Source organism: Scyliorhinus canicula, chromosome 14 (genome assembly GCF_902713615.1).
Source record: "Scyliorhinus canicula chromosome 14, sScyCan1.1, whole genome shotgun sequence".
NCBI classification, from domain to species: Eukaryota; Metazoa; Chordata; class Chondrichthyes; order Carcharhiniformes; family Scyliorhinidae; genus Scyliorhinus; species Scyliorhinus canicula.
The window spans coordinates 7,455,965-7,477,010 of NC_052159.1; the positions used below are offsets into that span (position 1 = coordinate 7,455,965).

Consider the following 21,046-nt stretch of genomic DNA (forward strand, 5'->3'; position numbering starts at 1 on the left):
TACCCGAACAGGCTCCGGAGTGTGGCGACTGGGGGCTTTTCACAGTAACTTTATTGCGGTGTTAATGTAAGCCTACTTGTGACACTAATAAAGATATTATGCTGACCTCATTGGTGACACCCAAATCCCATGAAAGAATAAATAGAAACACTCTCAATACCTTAATCCCATTTGACAGAGTAGTTAGGGAGAACCTGTTCCATTACTGAAAGGATGGAGAACGAGAGGGCGCACAGATTTAAAGTAATTGGCAAAAGAAGCAAAAATAACTCAAGCGATCTGGAATGTGCTGCCTGAGAGTGTGGTGGAGGCAGGTTCAATTGAAACATTCAAGAGGGAGTTGTACTGCTATCTGAGAATGAAGGATGTGCAGGGTTACGGGGAGATGGCAGGAGAATGGCTCTCAACTCATGTAGAGAGCGGGTGCAAATGGAATTCTCAACCTCCCTTACTGACTTCAACCAAACTGAGTAGTTGGAATGTTTTGTTCCATTCATTGATGTCGGGTGGTTTGACTTGTGAGACCGGACCCACCACCGTTGAAAATTAAATTAAAGCCAGACAGACTACCTCGTATGTGCGAGAATCACCCAGTTTGCGTGTCGCCCATACAATTGGGATCTGAGCGGTGACTCACCATGTGCCGACCAAGCTCAGAAAGAAAAGAATGGATTATTAACTGATTATCAAATGAGTCATTTTTAATGCTAATTTCACACCTAGAATTATCCGTCACATTCTTTACCAAGTCTGTGGCAAGCAGGCCAGCAGCACAGTTCGATTCCCATGCCAACCTCCCCGGACAGGCGCCGTAATGTGGCGACTAGGGGCTTTTCACAGTAACTTCATTGAAGCCTACTCGTGACAATAAGCAATTTTCATTTCAGTTCACTTCGTTCAACAGAGCTATCCACAATTTACTGCCCGCTCACCGTTTTGAGACTTTTTACTTAGAATTTGCAGCACCAAAACAGGCAAGTAACCTCATTGGGTCTATGCCGGCGTCAAGCTGCCGGCTCCTACTGTTTAATATGATGGCCAAAAGAACTTGAGATGAGATGAGGAAAATATTTTTTACGCATTAAATTGTGATCTGGAATGTGCTGCTTGAAAGGGCGGTGGAAGCACGTTCAATCGTACCTTTCAAAATGGAATTGGGTAAACACTTCAAGGGAAATATTTGCACGACTGAAGAAAGAGCAGAGGGTGGAACTAATTGGATAATTCTTCAATGAGCAGGCCCAGGTATGATGGGCCAAGTGGACGGCTTCTCCGCTATATCATTTTATGATTCAGTGAAATAGGAGAAGCTGGTTGGGTTCCTTAATGTTTTTAAAAATAAATTTAGAGTACCCAATTAATTTTTTTTCCAATTAAGGGGCAATTTAGCGTGGCCAATCCACCTACCCTGCACATCTTTAGGTTGTAGGGGTGAGACCCACATAGACACGGGGAGAATGTGCAAACTCCATACGGCAGTGACCCGGGGCAGGGAACGAACCTGGGACCTCGACGCCGTAAGGGAGCAGTGCTAACCACTGTGCCACCCTGGGTTCCTTAATGTTAACCAGGTGTAAAGATTGATTAAATTGATTCTCTTCATTTTTACTCTCTGCAAATGTAGCAACAGCCACACGAAGAGATTCCAGCCAAGAAACTCCGACTGACGAAACCCAGCAAATCGGCCGCCCTCCACATTGATCTGTGCAAATCCACAAACTCCACTGAAGCCCTGCAGTACCTCCTGCAGCTCGCAAAGAAGCCTGTGGAGGCAGAGAGTGTGGAGGGAGTTGTTCGCATCCTCCTCGATCATTACTATAAGGTACTGGCCGCCAACACGTTATGCCACTTGTATTCATGATGGGCAACCTTCTGTAACTGGATACTCAATTGTTTTTTCACATCAAGTCCCATTCACCCCTTGCCCTCTGTTCTTGCTGACCGACATATTGTTTCAAGTCCGACAACACCTCCATTTTACAAATCTCAGCCTGGTGTTTAAAACCCTCCCCTGACCTTGCCCTTTTCCTTTCTCTGTAATTTCCTCCAGCCCTAAAACCTTCTGAGATCTCTGCATTCATCCGATTCTAGAATCTAGTGCATCCCTTATTGTAGCAAGACCCTTGGTTGTAGCAAGGTTTTGCTGTTTTCACACTCCATCCCCCTTAAAATAAGGTAACGGTCAAGTCACCATAGTCCCAGATGACCACAGGCTGCTTTCCCCTTTGAGGGGGGAGAGCTGACTGGTGGTGATTCACACCTCAAGCAAGGGGCAAGTTTGAGAAGGTGGGCATTCATGTATGGGAATTGAACCTGCACTGCTGGCCTTGCTCTGCATCACTGAGCTAAACCGGTCCCATTAAAGTAAGGAGCTGTGGGATGCTCCGTCATCTCAAGACAGAGGTTGTTTGATAATTTTGTGCACTAAAGGAAAGATTGAGACAGTGACATTGATATAAAAGCTCCTTTTGTCGTCTTGGTGTCAGATGTGTTTGGTAATGCTGCTGTGAATTGCTTTGAGGGGTGGGTGGGGGGGGGGGACCTTGGATGTTCCTTTGCTGACCCCTGTATTTCCATTACAGGAGAACGAGAGCTCAGTCAGACTGAAGATTGCCTCTTTGATTGGGTTGCTGTCGAAAACTTCTGGCTTTGCAGCTGACTGCATCATCGACGATGTCATCATTGCCCTTAACAACGAAAGTAAGTCTTGAAAGCAGCAATGTTAGCAGAAGCTGTTACGGCTTAAGTACGCAGCCATTGCTCGACCACCTGTAGTTGAGTTACGTTGCCATTTTAAAATTCTGTCATGGAATGTCAGCATCGCTGGCTGGGCCCATCCCTAATTGCCCTGGAGAAGGGGTGGTGAACCACTGCCATGCGCCGCTGCAGTCCATGTGATGTAGGTACACCCACTGTGCTGTTAGGAAAGGAATTCCAGGATTTTGACCCAGCGACAGGAAAACAGTATTGATTTATTTCCGTCAGGGTGGCGTGTGGCTTGGTGAGGAACTTGCAGGTGGTGGTGTCCGCCTGTGTCTGCTCCCTTGTCTTTTTAGGTGGTAGACATTGCGGGTTTGGGCGGTGCTGTCGGAGGAGTCATGGTGAGTTGTTGCAATGCATGTTGCAGGTGGTAGGCGCGCTGCTGCTGCTGTCCATTGGTGGTGGAGGGAGTGCATGCTGAAGGTGGATGGGGTGCCAATCAAGTGGGGGGCGTAGTCCTGGATGGTGTTGAGCTTCTGAGTGTCAAAGCTTCACTCATCCAGGCAGGTGGAGAGCATTCCATCACTCTCGTGACTTGTACTGTATTAGTAACACAGGACAGGTGTTCAGCTTACACAATACCAATTTGAGAATAAAGGGAAAATGCTGGAAAATCTCAGCAAGCCTGGCAGCATCTGTAGGGAGAGAAAAGAGCCAAGGTTTTGAGTCCGATGACTCTTTGTCAAAGCTCTTTTAGCCAATTTGAGATTTCTGTACAAAAAATCTGGAAATAGGAGAAACTGGCTGTTATCAGTATGTGACCATGAAGCTGTGATATGTTAATGATAGGTTTAAGAGATTGCGAATTGATCCGGGCACCTGGTTCAGCTCCCTTGTCCTACTATAATTCCATGGGATCTATCACCTTCACATTAGAGGACAGATGAGGCTTCGGTTTAACTTCTCATCTGAAAGACGGCACCTCCAACTGTGCAGCAGTCCCTCGGCACTGCTCTGGCAAAGTCAATCTAGATTTTGTGATCAAGACTCTGGAGTGGAACTCAGTCTTCAAAATGCTACGGATTGAGCTATAGTTAAGGATCCTCCTTGGGAGTCCGGTGTAGAGTCAGGATCGAGGGTGACTTGCTTCCTCTTCAGTTCAGTGGGTTCTCAGATGGTTGGTAATGCACGATCTGCAGACTGTGCCACATATGGGACTGGGGGTGCTTGAAGGGTGGGTTAGGTGAATCATTTCGCAGTTTGTGATATCTCTCGACTTCACCTCTGACATGTGCTTGGCGACTTCCTGATTGAGCCTTCTCTGTTTTGGTCAGTTGTAAGCCAGAGGCTCCCAGGATGTTTGATTTCTTCTTGCATGGTCTGAGGACATGCCTAGAGCACGATGGCAGTGTTCACAACAATATTCCCTCCTTTAACATCACCACTAAAAAAAAATTCACCGAACTACTGTCCTGTGGAGTGTAGGATAAGACCTTCACTGTCCTGGGAGTCTCCTGCTTCAACCGAAGCTAACGATAACAATATTCTTGCCCCCGTGCATTTTCCGCCTCAGCACAAGCTATCGTACATTCCTTATGATGCAGATAAATGCTTTGAAAGACTCACAGAATGATTACAGCACATAAAGAGGCCGTTCAGCCTGTTGTGTCCATGCTGGCTTTCCATCTCCTTAGGAGCAATTCACCTGGCGCCCCTACCCTACCTTTTCCTTGTGGGCCTGCACATGTCTCCTTTTCGGACAATAATCCGATTACCTCATGAATGCTGTTGAACCTGCCTCCACCACACAGTCAGGCTGTTGCAGGGGGTTCAGGATTGAGGAACCCATGGAAATTATGAGCAGGGTGCTTGTTCGGCGTCCGCATTAATGCATCCTCCTTAAACATCACCATCAAATAAAATACAAATGAAATGAAAATCGCTTATTGTCACGAGTAGACTTCAATGAAGTTACTGTGAAAAGCCCCTAGTCGCCACATTCCGGCGCCTGTTTGGGGAGGCTGTTATGGGAATCGAACCGTGCTGCTGGCCTGCTTGGTCTGCTTTCAAAGCCAGCGATTTAGCCCAGTGAGCTAAACAGATTCCCCTCACTGCTGTTATGTGGTGAGTTACTGATGTAGCATTTGATTTGGCACATGTATCAAATTCCTTCGTTATTGCTGCGCCAGAATCCTGGAACACCCACTTTAATAGAATCGCAGAATTGTTGCAGGGCGGAAAGAGACTCTCTGAATGGTTAATTCACTTATTGCCAATCCCGCACCTTCTCCCCATAGCTTTGAACATGCTTCCGATTCAGTTAACTGTCTGAATTCCATTTTGAAAGCTTCGATTGAACCCGCCTGCACCACGCTCTCAGGCAGAGCATTCCACACCCTGACCACTGGCTGCGTGAAAAGCTCTGTGGGAACACTGCAACAGTTCAAGAATGTGGCTCACTTTTTCAAGGGGCATCTAAGGCTGAGCAATAAATGCTAGTCATGCAGTAATTTTTTATTATGTGAATCATTTTGTGGCACTACACTGGTGGGATGGTGGCAGTGGTTAGCACTGCTGCCTCACAGCTCCACCTGGCTTCAATTCCACCTTTGGGTTGCTGTCTGTGTGGAGTTTGCACTTTCTCCCCGTGTGTGCGTTGGTTTCCTCCCACAGTCCAAAGATGTGCAGGTTAGGTGGATTGGCCATGATAAATAGTCCCTTGGTGTCCATTGGTTAGATGGGGTTATAGGGATAGGGTAGGGTGCTCTTTCAGCGGGTCGGTGTACATTTGATGGTCCGAATAGCCTCCTTCTGCACTGTCGGGCTTATATAATTCTACGATAAGGCACTGAGGAAAATCCCGAGCTGGAACAAAGAACAATGCAGCACAGGAACAGGCCCTTCGGCCCTCCAAGACTGTACCGGTCATGTTACTAACCTTGACTCTCCACAGATGCTGCTAGACTCGCTGATTGTTTCCAGCATTTTCCACTTTTATTTAATTGATGAGATGCTTTGATTTTGCCACTTTTCTCTGGGAATAAATATAAACACTCAGGGAAAAATGCGAATGACTGTTTAGTAAAACTGGGCAAAATCTCAAATGGTCTTTGTAAACACATACAAGCCAACTTCCCTTCCAGAACACCTACAGTGGCAGGATTTCCGTTTGTCTCCTCTGTCTTGTCCATCTGACTTTTCTATCTCCCTTCTCGTATTTGATCAGATATCTTTTGGGAAAAAAAAACCTTGCTCCCACTTTCTTTCCTCGGCAACTTTCTCCGGCTTCAATTTATTCCGGGTTCCAGCTCAAATTGCATCCTTCGTTTTCTGATTACCGGTACCTCCCAAGACATCCAGAATTCGTCGAACCACCGTTCTTGCTGCACATGTAGCCATTAAAGCCTCATTTGGACATGGCCTCGGTTTCTTTATTATACCCATGAAAATTAAATGAAAAATGAAAATCGCTTATTGTCACAAGTAGGCTTTAATGAAGTTACTGTGAAAAGCCCCTAGTCGCCACATTCCGGCGCCTGTTCGGGGAGGCTGGTACGGGAATTGAACCGTGCTGCTGGCCTGCTTGGTCTGCTTTAAAAGCCAGCGATTTAGCCCAGTACCAGCCTCCCCGAACAGGTGCCGGAATGTGGCGACTAGGGGCTTTTCACAGTAACTTCATTGAAGCCTACTTGTGACAATAAGCGATATTCATTTTCAGTAAGCTAAACCAGCCCCATGAGCACTCTCTTTGGCTATTGCCTCATGAAATATTTTGTTATTCAATCTTGCTCCCCCTCCACCCTGCCCCAGGCCTTCACTTTTATTCTTCCTGCCCCTTTCGCTGGCTTAAACCGTTCTTAGATTTTTATCTCGCTTCAATTCTGATGAAAGGTCATACGACCGTTAAACTTTAACCCAGTTTCTCCCTCCTGAAATGCTGCCGGACTTGTTGAGTATTTCCAGCACGTTCCGTTTTTATTGTAGAACCTAGAACCCAGATTTTAGATTTCCAGAATCTTGGGATGGCACACTGGTTAGCACTGCTGCCTCACAGCGCTTGGGACCCGGGTTCGATTCTGATCTTGGGTCACTGTCAGTGTGGAGTTTACACGTTCTCCCCGTGTGTGTGCGTGGGTTTCCTCCGGGTGCTCCGGTTTTCTCACACAGGCCAAAGATGTGTAGGTTAGCTGGAGTGGCCATGATAAATTGCCCTTTAATATCCAAAAGGGTAGGTGGAGTTACGGGATAGCGTGGGGGCATGGGCTTAGGTAGGATTCTCTTTTGGAGGGTCGGTGCAGACTCCGTTGGCCAAATGGCCTCTTTCTGCACAGCAGGGATTCGATGGAATCTGCAGTATTTTGTCTGTAAGGGAAAATAAGTTGCCCAAATTTTGGAGTGTTTGTTTTTCAATATGCTGTCTTCTTGCAGAGTCCCACCATGTCCTCGCCCAGTTACTGGATACCGTTTTGGTGATTGGCATTCAGCTCCAGGACAATCTGCCTCTCAGCTTCCGTTTGGTGGAGATTGGATGTAAGGTAGGAAACGTTTGCCTGTTTATTTCCAACTTCTTGTGGGAGGAAATTATTTCTGGTGGGCTAGCTTTGGAGATATTTTAAGAACAGGAAAAGCGCAACAACTCCATCCCTGTTACCCAGATTGAACCCAGCAACCCATTCCAATCAGCAGCACCTTTAATGTAATACAACATCCTCAAGCTTCACAGGGGAATTATCCAACAAAGTTGGAAGCCACGCCACATGCAAAGACTTCGGGCGGGATTCTCCTGTACCCGGCGGGGCGGGGGGTCCCGGCGGGACGGACTGGCGTGAACCACTCTGGCGCCGGGCCGTCCCAAAGGTGCGGAAGACCTGCCCCGGAGTGGTTGGTGACCCACCGGCTGCCGGGATAGGGGCCTGGCGCCACGCCAACCTGCGGCGAAGGGCTTCCGCCGGCAGGCGCGAGTCGGCGCATGGGCGGGAGCGCCAGCACGTGCTGGTGTCATCCCCGCGCATGGGCGGGAGGGTTCGACTCTGCATCGGTCATCGTGGAGGACCACAACGGCTGATGCGGAGTAATAGAGTGCCCTCACGGCACAGGCCCGCCCGCGGATCAGTGGGCCCCGACCGCGAGCCAGGCCACCGTGGGGGCACCTCCCGGGGCCAGGTCCCCCCGCGACCCCCCAGGAACCCCGGAGCCCGCCCACGCCGCCAGGTCCCGCCGGTAAGGGACCTACTCTGATTTACGTGGCGGGACCGGCTACACACGGGCGGGACTTCGGCCCATCGCAGGATGGAGAATTCGGGTGGCACCGGCGCCCATTGAGTCGCGCCGGACCACGCCATTCTCCAAGGCAGGCGGCGCGACTCACGCCGGGCCGGTTTTCGGGGGCCGGGAGAATTGGGAGGACGTCGGGGGCGGGATTCATGCTGGACCCCGGCGATTCTCCCACCCGGCGGAGGGTCGGAGAATCCCGCCCCAGAGCTCAAAAGCTTGGTCAGAAATAAAGGTTTTAAGGAGCATCTTAAAAGGAGAGGGAGGTGGAAAGGTTTAGGGAGGGAATTCCAGAGTTTTGGATGCTGGCAGTCGAAGGCAATGTTGGCAGTGGTGGTCTGATTAATGTTAGGGATGCACAAGTGGCCAGAATTCGATGAGTGGAGATACCTCAGAGTTGTGGGGCTGGAGGAGATTACTGATACAGGTGAGGCCATGGTGTGAGGAATTTTCAACTAAAAACAGAAAATGCTGGAAAGACTCAGTCGGAAACAGAGCTAGCTCCGACGAGACGGGCAGACTCGAAACGTTAATTCTTGTTTCTCCAGAGATGCAGCCAGACCTGCTGAGTCTTAACAGAGTCTGATTTCAGTTCAGCTTTCCAGTATCCGCAGTGTTTTGCTTTTATTTTAGTGTGAAGAATTGATCTGATCGATATTCATCCCTCCACCAACACACAAAATAGATTATGTGGTCATTGTCATGTTGCTGTTTGTTTGGAGCTTGCTGTGTGCAGATTGGGTGCTATGATTCCTATGTTGCCACGGTGACTGCCCTTCAAAAATTACCTCACTGGCTGTGAGGCATTTTGGAACGGCCTGTGGTTGGGAAAGGCGCTATATAAATGCAAGCCTTTCTTTGAGTTTCGCGTAACTCCGCTGGTTTTTCTTTACGATATTCAGAACTTAGCGGACACGTCCCACATGGTACGCAATAAATGCTTGCAGCTGATCGGTTGTCTGGGGTCCCTGGATAAGCCAGTGATGAAGGAGCTGGAAAACCTTGCTGCCAGAGATGTGCAGAAAATCATCAGCGACTCTTTCACCGACCAAGATCCTCGTGTTCGGACAGCTGCGATGAAAGCCATGGTGAGTTTGGTTTACTGTTGTGTGGCTTGTTCAGCGCACGGTCAGCTGGTATTCAGGTCAGGCTAGACCTGACCTCGCATCTTGAGTCGGAAGATGGCAGAGACATGAGCGGACAGTCTAGGCTGCTACTCCCAGAGCAAAACTGAGAGAGTGCTGCTTTGCTGGAGGGATCGCCTTCAGATGCGACATTAGACTGGCCTATCTCTCAGATGGATGTAAAAGACTTTTAAGTTTAATGTCCGTGGAGCAAAGTTTCGAGGAGGTGTGCGAGGCAGGTTTTTTGCGCAGAGGGTGGTGAGTGCCTGGAACGCGTTGCCAGGGGAGGTTGTGGAAGCAGATACATTAACAGGAATTCAAAAGGCATCTCGACAAATACATGGATAGGATGGGTACAGAGGGATATGGCACTAAGAAGTGGTGGGGGTTTTGGCCAAGGTTGGTTCCATGACCGGTACAGGCTTGGAGGGCCGAAGGGCCTGTTCCTGTGCAATATTGTTCTTTGTTCTTTGAATTCCAACAAAGAATTGGGAGATTCTTTCCTGATCAGTATTTATCCCTCAAAATTAACAGCAGAAGAACACATTACCTGGTCATCATCGTCATTGCTGTTTGCTGTGCGCAAAGTTGTCTGCTACGTTTCCTATATTACAACAGACTACGCTTCGAAAAGTGTACTTTATTTTCTGTTAAGTGCTTTGAGATGTCTGGTGACCATGCAAGATGCAGTATATATGTAAGTGGCTTGTTCTATTTGTTATGATATCAAACACCAACAACTTGCATTTATGTTTGCTTTTAACTTAGCAAAGCAGCCCAAAGTGCATCACAGGACCATGAATCAGGCACAATTTGACATCAATGCACATAAAGGAGACATCAGGAAAGGGAGGATGTAAGCTAGGTCAGAATTAGGTTTTAAGGAGCGTCTTAATGGGGAGTAGACAGAAGTGGGAGTGGTTTAAAGAGGGAGTTCCACAGCTGAGGTGCCCAGGCAACTGATGGCACAGCTGTCAACGGCAGAACCATGAAAATCAAGAGGCCAGAAGTAGAGGTCCAAACATAGGCCGTTGAACTGCAAAGGTAACTTAATGTGTGAAGCACTCCAAGATGAACGATTTATATAAATGCAACAAAAGCAAAAAATGCTGGAAAAAGCTCAGTAGATCTGGCAGCATCTGTGGAGAGAGAAACAGAATTAACATCTCGGGTCCAATAAGCCTCGAAACGTTAATTCTGTTTCTCTCTCCACAGATGCTGCCAGATCTGCTGAGTATTTCCAGCATGTTCTGTTTTTATTTCAGGTTTCCAGAATCCTTACCATTTTCGTTCAATAGACATTTTATTTTACCGTAGTAAATCCTCACCATGGCCCAGAAAGCTGTCACTTGATCAGTGTGGAGTTGTTCCTTATTTGTTTGCCTTGCGTTTGTTTGCTCTGACTAACCAAACATTTAAATGCAGAAGGATGCAAGCAGGGTCACCGGATTGTGACAGTGTGCAGCAACAAAATGAATCATTTGCATTCGAGCTGTTGTGCCTTTGAGAATCAGGGCTGTTTTAGCTGATTTTTGTAAATTGATCTGGCTTTCACCACTGGATATAAAAAGTAAAGTTGCCATAGTCCCAGATGACCATAGGCTGCTTTCTCCTTTGAGGGGGAAGAGTTGACTGGTGGTGATTTAACCTGAGGGTCACCACACCCCAGGCAAGGGGCGAGGTTGTGAAGGCGGGGCCTTCATGAGTAACCTCAGCCGGTGCCGGAATTGAACCCACGCTGCTGGCGTCGCTCTGCATCGCAAACCAGCTGTCTAGCCAACGGAGCTAAACCAGCCCCCAACCACTGGATATAAAGAGAGAGGAATGAGCTTGCATTGATGTAGCACCTTTCACATCCTAAGAGTGTTTTCTTTTTGCACAGTGTGCTGGTTCTATGGTAAGCCTGATACTTATTGACCATCCGTAATTGTTCTTAACGGGAGGTCCTGTGACGCAGAGGGTAGTGCCCCTATCTCTGAGTTAGAAACTCCAGGTTCAGGTTTCACTCCAGGTCAAGGAAAGTGTGTTCATAACACAGGCAAACTGGTGGAATATCAACTTGTAAATCCTTCCCACACCCACCAGTGGCACGCAGTAAGAGCGGGAGAGATTCCTGGCCATGTGATGGAAAGAAAATTGGAGCCTCGACCATCACTATCCATAGCTCCCGGCTGCAACGTATGTGTAAACGTGAATGTTACCATGGACCCCTGGGGAGGCTGGTTAGCTGAGTTGGCTGGACAGACCAATATCGGGATCAGATTGGTGCCGACGGCAGCACGTTCGATCCCTGTTCCAGCTGGGATGGATTCAGGACCTGCCCCCTTCTCCTATGGAAGTTGTGATGCTGTGGATTGGACCTGATTTTGGACATAAAACTGAAGAAGAAAAGTCATTCTTAACTGAGTGGCTTGCTAAGCAGTTAAGAGTGAAGAGTGGGTCTGGAGTCACATGTAGGCCAGACTGGGTATGGATGTCAGATCTCCTTCACTAAAATAATTAGTCAATCCTGACAATCCGGTCATCACATGGTCGCTGTTTACTGACAGTAACTTTGTCTTTTAGATTTTATTTATTAACTGAGTATAAATTCCCCAGTTGCTGTGTTGAGGTTTGAATTTGTGTCTCGGAATCATGAGGCCAGACCTCTGGATTACTCCAATCACATTTGCACTCTGCCGTCGTCCCTCGAAATCCCAAAGCGTATCCCAGCCAGTGAGCGTCTCCGGGAAGAAGGGAGGCAGAAAGTAGGAAACTAGACTGGTCAGTTTAACATCTGTCATTGGGGAAATGTTAATTATAACACGACTGGAAAGTCAAAATGCAATCCATCAGAGTCAGCTTGGCTTTATGATGGGTAAATTGTACTTGACTAATTTGTTAGAGTCCTTTGAAGATGTAGCAAGCCAAGTGGCTAAGGGGGATCCTGTAGATGTAGTATATCTGGACTTCCAGAAGACATTTGATGAGGTGCCGCACAAAAGATCAATATACAAGATTAGATCACATGGGATCAGGGGTAATTTATTAGCTTGAATAGACGACTGGCTGACTGACAGAAGGCAGCGAGTCGGGATAAATGGATCTTTTTCTGGTTGCAAGATGTAACTGGTGGGGCGCCATAGTGTTCGGTCCTCGGGGCCCCAGCTATTTACAATCTATACTGATGACTTGGATACAGGGATAGAAGATACTGTAGCCAAATCTGCAGATGACACTAAAATAGGTGAGAAGGTAAGATGCAATGAGGAAATAATAAACTTACAAATGGATATAGATAGGTTAGGTGAGTGGGCCAGAAAATTGCAGATGGAGTTTATCCTGGGTAAGTGCAAGGTTCTCCATTTTGGCCAGAAAAATAGAAAGGTAATTTATTAATTAAGTGGCGAGAAACTTCAGATTTCTTCAGTGCAGAAGGATCTGGGTGTTCTCGTGCATGAATCTGAGAAAAATAGTATGTAGGTGCAGCAGATAATAAGGAAGGCAAATGCAATTTTGGCATTCAAAGCAAAGGAATAGACTATAAAAGCAGGGAAGTGTTGTTGCAACTATACAAAGCATTGGTGAGACCACACCTGGAGTACTGTGTACAGTTTTGATCCCCGTATTTGAGGAGGGATGTAGTTGCATTGGAGGCTGTTCAGAGGAGGTTCACTAGGTTGATTCCAGAGATCTCTTTTTTTTCTTTTTTTTAAAATTTAGATTACCCAATTATTTTTTCCAATTAAGGGGCAATTTAGCATGGCCAATCCACCTACTCTGCACATTTTTTGGGTTGTGGGGGCGAAACCCACGCAGACACGGGGAGAATGTGCAAACTCCACACGGACAGTGACCCAGAGCCGGGATTCGAACCTGGGACCTCAGCGCCGTGAGGCAGCTGTGCTAACCACTAGGCCACCGTGCTGCCCTTGTTGATTCCAGAGATGAGGGGGTTTGTCTTATGAAGAGAGATTGAACAGTTTAGGCCATTACTCTCTCTCGAGTTTAGAATATATATATATTTTTTTAGAACATTAGAGTACCCAATTCATTTTTTCCAATTAAGGAGCAATTTAGAGTGTTCAATCCACCCACCCTGCACATCTTTGGGTTGTGGGGCCGAAACCCACGCAGACACGGGGAGAATGTGCAAACTCCCGACGGACAGTGACCCAGAGCCGGGATTGAGCCTGGGACCTCGGCGCCGTGAGACTGCAGTGCTAACCACTGCACCACCCTGCTGCCCTTCGAGTTTAGAATAATGAGGGGAAAATTGAATTGAGGTAAATAAGATGATAAAAGGTATTGACAAAATAGATGTAGAGCAGACACTTCCTCTTGTGGGTCAATCTAGAACAAGAGGTCATAGTTTTAGGATAAGGGGAAGCAGATTTAAAACAGATGAGGAGAAATTACTTCTCTCTAAACGACGTGGATCTGTGGAATTCACCCCACCAGAGTGCGGTGGATGTTGAGGAAATTTAAGGAGGAGATAGACAGATGTTTAATTAGTAATGGAATATGAAGAACGGGCGGGAAAGTGGAGTTCAAACAGAGATGAGATCAGCCATGATCATATTGAATGGTGGAGCGGGTTCGAGGGGCTGAATTGCCTAATCCTGCTCCTCGTCCTTATGTTCTCTTTGGTGTCAGGCCAATATTTATCTCTCAACCAACCTCATGATCAACACAGAGTGCGGATCTTTTTATCACATTGCTGTTTGTGGGAGCTTGCAGTGTGCAGATTGGCTGCTGTATTTCCTACATCACGACAGTGAATACACTTTTAAAAAATTCTTCGTTGGCTGTATTCGTGCAAGGCGTTGTATATTAACCCGGTTTTAAGTTCACCAGGCATTGTGATAGTGTCCACTTGGAGGGCCATTTGTCAGTTTGTTGGCTGCTCTGCTGAGAATTGTTTTGTGCTTTGTCCTAGTTGCAGTTGCATGAACGGGGAATGAAGTTGCAGCAGATCATCTACTGCCAGGTAAGGACGTTGCGTAAGCCTCGTGGAGGGTCCTGAGGGGTTTTGCCAGAAGGCTTGAGGGGACTGCAGTGATGTGGAGGGCCTGGAGAATCCAGGATTGTTCTCCTTGGAGCAGAGATGGTTAAGGAACGATTGAACCAAAAATTATTTTACGAGACGTGAGCATCGCTGGCTGGGCCTGCGTTTATTGCCCATCCCTTGCTGGCCTCCATTTGAGAGTCAACCACACTGGAGGTTGTGATGAGTTTTGATAGAGGAAATAAGGAGAACAGAGGACACAGGTTTTAAGATGATGGACAAAAGAACCAAAGGTGTTATCGGAATAATTTTGATGATCTGAAATGCACTCTGAATGAGCAGTGGAAGACATTTAATAGTAACTTTCAAAAGGGGATTGGATAGCACTGTGGCTTCACAGCGCCAGGGTCCCAGGTTCGATTCCCCGCTGGATCACTGAGGAGTCTGCACGTTCTCCCGTGTCATAGAATTTACAGTGCAGAAGGAGCACAGTCGGCCCATCGAGTCTGCACCAGCTCTTGGAAAGAGCACCCTACCCAAGACCACACCTCCACCCTATCTCCATAACCAGGTAACCCCACCCAACACTGCGTGTGTTTCCTCCGGGTGCTCCAGTTTCCTCCCACAGTCCAAAGACGTGCAGGTTAGGTGGATTGGACATGCTAAATTGCCCTTGGTGTCCGAAAAAGGTTAGATGGGGTTATTGGGTTACGGGGATAGGGTGGAAGTGAGGGCTTAAGTGGGTCGGTGGGCCGAATGGCCTCCTTCTGCACTGTATGTTCTATGAATAAAAGCAGGGCTATGGGGAAAGAATAAGGAAGAATGGAACTAATTGAATAGCTCTTTCAAAAAGCTGGATTGAGCACGATAGATCCTTTTGTGCGGTATAACGCTAAATACCAGAAGAAGTAATGGTATTGCAGATTTGTTGGTGTGGGAATGTGCACAGAGAAAGGTCCTGATTGCTATCTACAGTTTCCCCACTCCTGAAAAGCAATTGGTACAGTTCTAACCTGTCGCCCATGCCGCTGTCTCTGCCAGTGAGTGCCAAGTACCCTGCCAGCACTGATTGTTTCAGCTCTCAAGTCAACAATGACACCTCAGACAGAGCAGCCAAAGATTACCATAGCCCGGGAAGTCCTCTATCTGTGTTTGTAAGGTGGAATGGGTTTTAATTAATAATGGCCATCCTTGTTTTCAGATCCCTCTGTGGCTTCGCCCTTCCATGCCTCCGTCATCTCCTCCAACCCCACAACTCTCTGAGATCTCTGCACTTATCCAATTCTGGCCTCTTGAGCATCCCTTTTGAGAGGCTGTGGCTTCAGCTGCTTGGGCTCTGCTCGGGAATACACTCCCTGAACCTCACTGCCTTCCTCCCTCTCTCTCTTCCTTTAGGACTCTCCTTAAAACCTGCCTCTTTGACCAATGTCTCCTTCCATGGCCATGCTTCAGAGAATCCCTACAGTGCAGAAAGAGGCCATTTGGCCCATTGAGTCTGCACCGACTCTCTGAAAGAGCACCCTACCCATGCTCACTCCCCACCATAACCCCACCTAACCTGCACGTCCTTGGGCACTAAGGGGTAATTTTAGCGTGGCCATTATTACCTAACCTGCACACCTTTGGACTGTGGGAGGAGACTGGAGCACACGGAGGAAACCCACGCAGACACGGGGAGAACGTACCAACTCCACACAGACGGTTACCAAAACTGGAATTGAACCCGGGTCCCTGGCACTGTGAGGCAGCAGTGCTAACCCCTGTGCCACCGTGCCGCCCATTTCTGTCGGATTGCTACATCCCTCTGCATTGTCTTGGATCAGTTTGCTGCATTAAAACATGCTATATCATTGCAGGTTGTTGAACGTGACTGGCACTGACCATATTGTTCCTTTTCTGGTTACTTTTCCGAAGGCTTGCAAAGCTTCGTCAGATGATTATGAACAAGTGCGCTCTGTGGCCGTGCAGCTGGTGTGGGTCCTCAGCCAGCTGTACCCCGACAGGTTAGTATTACTGCATTTAGAGGCTTATTGGAGTGATTTCTGTTGGATGGGGGGGAATTTCAGTTTGATGGGGGCCTATGAAGGCGGTTTGGGCTGCATGTTGGGCAGTGGGGTAGGCCCTGGTTCTGGATCCTTTACAAATTTCCTGCCTATTGACAATGCAGTGATGAAGAAACAGTCTATTTACAGAGTTTGAGACTGGAGGCAGATCTCTGTGCTTTTGAATTTAGTCCACAAACACAACATCCCTACCTCCCACCCCTATGAAATATTTCTTAATCAACAGCATGCAACAATATGTCATGGATTTGTCTGTTTGCTTTTTGCAGTGAGATTAATTTGTCGGTGTCTTTTAATTAAAGGGTTGCAGGGATTAAATCGAAGGTAAAGGTTATTTTCAATAGTTTCGGGGAAACGATGTAAGGGTGCCCTGTGTCCCCATCTATTTGCATTGGTGATTGAGGCTTTGGCCATCGCCTTGAGGCAGTCGGACAAATGGAGGGGGATACTGAAGGGGCGGGGAAGCATAGGGCATCGTTATATGCTGCCGATTGTTGCTGTGCATCACCGACCCGGTTCCCACGATGGGGGACGTTATCGGGCTGTTAAAGTGGTTTGGGGCTTTCTCCAGATACAAATTGAATTTGGGAAAAAGTGAATGTCTTCCGGTCACTCCACCGGGGAGGCGAGCTAACGTGGAGGCATTGCTGTTCCGCCGGGCGAGTTCTCATTTTAGGTATTTGGGGGTACGGCTGGCCTGGGACTGGGCGCAGCTACGGAAAATGAACTTTATGAGTTTGGTGAACAAGGTTAAGGTGGAGCTGCAGAGATGGGACAATCTCCCTCTCTCTTCTGGCTGGGCGAGTGCAGTCGGTAAAATGAAAACCCCACCAAGGTTTGGGATTTTATTTCAGTACCTTGCCGCGTTTCTGCCTAAGGCGTTCTTTGTGGGGGTGGTGAACGGCTTATTTCGGCATTCGTTTGGGCAGCTACGGTAGTGAGGATTCTGAAGGTGGTCTTGTAGAGGGACCGGCGGTCGGGGTTTGGCGCTGTCGAATCTGATTGAATATTACTGGGCGGCGAACATGGAGAAGGTGTTGGGTTGGTATGGGTGTCAGGATGAGGTCTGGGTGAAGATGGAGGCTAGCTCGTGCAAGGGGACAGGCACTGCAGGCATCAGTGACCGCCCTGCTTCCGTTCTCTCCAGGGAAATCTTAGGGGTGGTGGCCACGTTAAAAATATGGAGGCAATTACCGCAGCATTTTAAATTCTGAGGAGGGGCTGTGGGTGAAGCCATACGGAGGGTGAATGCCCCGTCATCCTGTGCGAGGCTCAGGCTCAAGAGTTAAAAGTGATTCATAGGAGCACATTTAACAAGGGCCAGGATGAGTCGGTTGTTGGAGGGGGTCGGGGATAATTGCAAGCGGTGTGGGATGGACCCAGCAAATCATGTACATATGTTCAGGGAAATGCCCTAAGCTGGCGAATATCTGGGGCTCCTTTTTCAGCACCATGTCGGCGATCCGGCGATCGAATTGGAGCCTGGTGCCCTCGAGGGCATTTTCGGGGTGTCGGAGCTGCAGATGGGTGCAGTGGCAGGTGTTGTAGCCTTCGCCTTGCTGATTGCTCACAGGCAGGTTCTGTTGGAGTGGAGGTCAGCCTCTCCACCCAATACCTCGGCGTGGCGGGGGTGGATCTCATGGAGATTTTGTGCCTTGAGAAAATTAAATATAGGCTGAGAGGCTCGATTTTGTGTAAGGTGGTAGCCCTTTGTCATGTTTTTCAAGGAACTGGTCACTCAGGGGTTGGGGTGAGGGGGGGGAGAGGAGAATGAGAGTTAGGGGTGTTTTTGCTTTTGGGATGTTTATTTGCTTTGTATATATAAAACATTTTCTTTTTTTAAAATAAATTTAGAGTACCCAATTAATTTTTTCCAATTAAGGGACAATTTAGCGTGGCCAATCCACCTACCCTGCCCATCTTTGGGTTGTGGGAGCAAGACCCACGTAGACATGGGGAGAACGTGCAAACTACACACGGATGGTGACCCGGGGCCGGGACCGAACCTGGGACCTCGGCACCGTGAGGCAGCAGTGCTAACCACTGCAACGCCCTGCTGCCCTTATAAAACAAATATTTTCAAAAAAAGGGGGGTAGGTGAAGAGTTTGAGGATGTTCGCTCTGAGGTATGAGTTGGTATTTTCATGCGACTGTCTTTGTTACTTTAGTATAGTTCCTATTCCGTCATCCAATGAGGAAATTCGGCTGGTCGATGATGCTTTCGGGAAGGTTTGTCACATGGTGAATGACGGATCCTGGTTAGTGAGAGTACAAGCAGCCAAACTGTTGGTAAGTTTTGCCTCCCTCACTGAACAATATTAGCTCCAGGGGCTATGCTCCTCGTGGTTACTTGGCTTAACTCTTGCCCTTGATAGGCCTTGTAGTTTCTGACGTGGCTCAGTTTAGAGCTGGAGGCTTAAGGCTCGCTCAGGACACTGCCAGTGCAGTCCTGAAGGAGTGCTGCACTGTCAGGGTTTGTACTTAAACCAAGGCATCTTTCTGCTCTCTCAAGTGGACATAAAAGATCCTACTGTCATTTCAGTGGGCAGGGAACTTCACCTCAATGTCTTGGCCGATATTTCTATTTCTCTCTCAACCAACCCCATTAAAACAATAATCTGGCCATTATCGCTTTGATGTGAGTGGGAGCTTGTTGTGTGCAGATTGATTGCCATGTTTTCTACAATATAACACTGACTGCAGTGCAGAAGTATAGCATTTAATCGGCTGGAAAGCACTTCGAGCTGTCCAGAGTTTGTGAAAGACTCTGGGCCGGATTCTATGTTTCTGAGTCGAAGCGTTGACGCCAACGGAGAATCCGTGGAATTTCACAAGAAAAATCGGTGCCACATCTGCACAGATTCTGCTCCCGGTGACCATCGAATCTCATGGAAAACGGTGTGGGATTCGTCCGGTCCGTGATGGACACTCGCACGCTGACAAGCTGCAGCCGTGCTTCAACAATACCCCCCCCCCAACACACACACACACACACACACACACACACACTGATCGGGGCCGTAAAGATGGAAAAGCTGGATCGCCCCTACAGCTAAGTGGTCGGCTGAGGCCAGAGGGCACCTAGGGGGCTGCCCCGGTGGGGTGGGGGGGCTCACCAATACGACCCAGGGCACCAGGTTTAAATTGGGCTGTCAGCGTCATGCTCAGCCGCATTGCTGCATTGCAGGCTGCGGTAATGGTGTTGCGCACCTGTACCCGTCCACCCTGACCCCACAGCCCACCTCCTGGCCACCCGCACTAGTCCCCACAGCCCGGGCAGAAGCCAATGGCACGACTGTTGATGAAGTATGGGGGTGCTGGGTACTGTCCGTACCCCTCTCTCTCTTTCAGCAGCCACCATGGTCGGGTTCACGATCTGAGAGCACGCGTGGACCGCACTGTTGGGAACTTGGCCCATCGGAGGGGGAGCATCGCGGGTGTGCGCACTAATGATATGCGAACGGTGTTTATACTACATGCGGCGTGCGTCGCATTGATGCCGTTTTCGAGGAGACGGAGCATCGGGATTTGACGTCAAGCCGGCACCTGCTGTGATTTTGGCGTCGGAGGCTATTCTCCGTCCGATCGCACGCCCTGATTCCGGCGTCGGCTAACGGAGAATCCCGGCGTCTATTTAAACGCAAGTCTTTTATTTCTTTAGATGCAATGTAAATGTCTCTTGTTTTGTCTCAGAGTTACATTTACAGCATTGCTGCTAATCACGTCCTTGTATTTCAGGGATCCATGCGCCAGGTTAGCGTACAGTTTCTGGAGCAGACCCTTGATAAGAAATTGATGTCGGACCTGAAGGTGCGTTATGCTTTCATTGAATGACCTCCGTGATTTATATATCACATAATTTGCCCTGTTATTACTGGCAAAATTCCCATCATACATTTGGAGTACCCAATTTTTTTTTCCAATTAAGGGGTAATTTAGCGTGGCCAATCCACCTGACCTGGGTTGTGGGGGTGAGATCCACGCAGACATGGGGACACCCATCCTTATTGCTCTCCCAACTTTACCCTTCCTATCCGTAACCTCCAATAACCTTCATGATCTCTACGTTGCTCGAATTCTGTCCTCTTGTGCTGTACCATTGGTGGCCATGTCTTTAGCTGCTGAGCTCTAAGATTTGGAATTCTCTCCATAGACCTCTGCACCTCTCTAGCTCTCCTTACCTAAGATGCTCCAAACATTCGGCCACCTGTCCTAATGTCTCCTTTGACTCAGTGTCAATATCCTTGTCTTAACTAGGCTCCTGTGAAGTGCCTTGAGCTGTTTTCCTGTGTTAAAAATTGCTATACGTTGTTGTTGCATTGTTTTTGTTTTGCCTGAGACTTACGGGCATATTCGTGATTCCCTGGACTGACCAACACTAATCCCCCAGTCACTGTCACCAAAAATAGCTTCTTTGTTTACACACTCACCCATTTCTTACCCAAAGCATGGTAAGAACGTCACAGAGAGTGGTTGAAGTGAATAGCATTTGAGGAGAAACTAGATAAATCTTTACAGGGGAAGGGAATTAGTGGGTTACGATGGTAGATATAGATGAGGAAATATGGGAGGAGGCTCAAGTAGGGGCTGGTTTAGCACATTGGGCTACACAGCTGACATGCAATGCAGAACAAGGCCAGCAGTGCGGGTTCAATTCCCGTACCAGCCTCCCCGAACAGGCGCCGGAATGTGGCGACTAGGGACTTTTCACAGTAACTTCATGGAAGGCAACTTGTGACAATAAGCGATTATTATTATTATTAAGTGCACAAAGACACCAGCATGGGCTAGATGGACGGAATGGCCTATTTCTATGCCATATATTCTGTGAAATCCAATGTAATATGTGGGTCCTTGCTGTACATCCAATGTCGTGACTGGGTCAACATCCTGAACTCCTT

General features: G+C 48.1%; 1 protein-coding gene across 1 annotated transcript in view; it reads left to right on the forward strand.

The window, feature by feature from the left end:
* ints4 (integrator complex subunit 4) overlaps positions 1-21,046 on the forward strand; it is a 61,820-nt gene that overhangs the window by 8,360 nt on the left and 32,414 nt on the right. The window contains exons 2-9 of the mRNA XM_038818054.1: positions 1,625-1,822; positions 2,583-2,700; positions 7,129-7,235; positions 8,874-9,059; positions 14,014-14,064; positions 15,997-16,085; positions 18,314-18,434; positions 19,884-19,955. Coding sequence (XP_038673982.1) covers positions 1,625-1,822; positions 2,583-2,700; positions 7,129-7,235; positions 8,874-9,059; positions 14,014-14,064; positions 15,997-16,085; positions 18,314-18,434; positions 19,884-19,955 — 942 coding nt within the window. The remainder of the gene's footprint in view (positions 1-1,624; positions 1,823-2,582; positions 2,701-7,128; positions 7,236-8,873; positions 9,060-14,013; positions 14,065-15,996; positions 16,086-18,313; positions 18,435-19,883; positions 19,956-21,046) is intronic.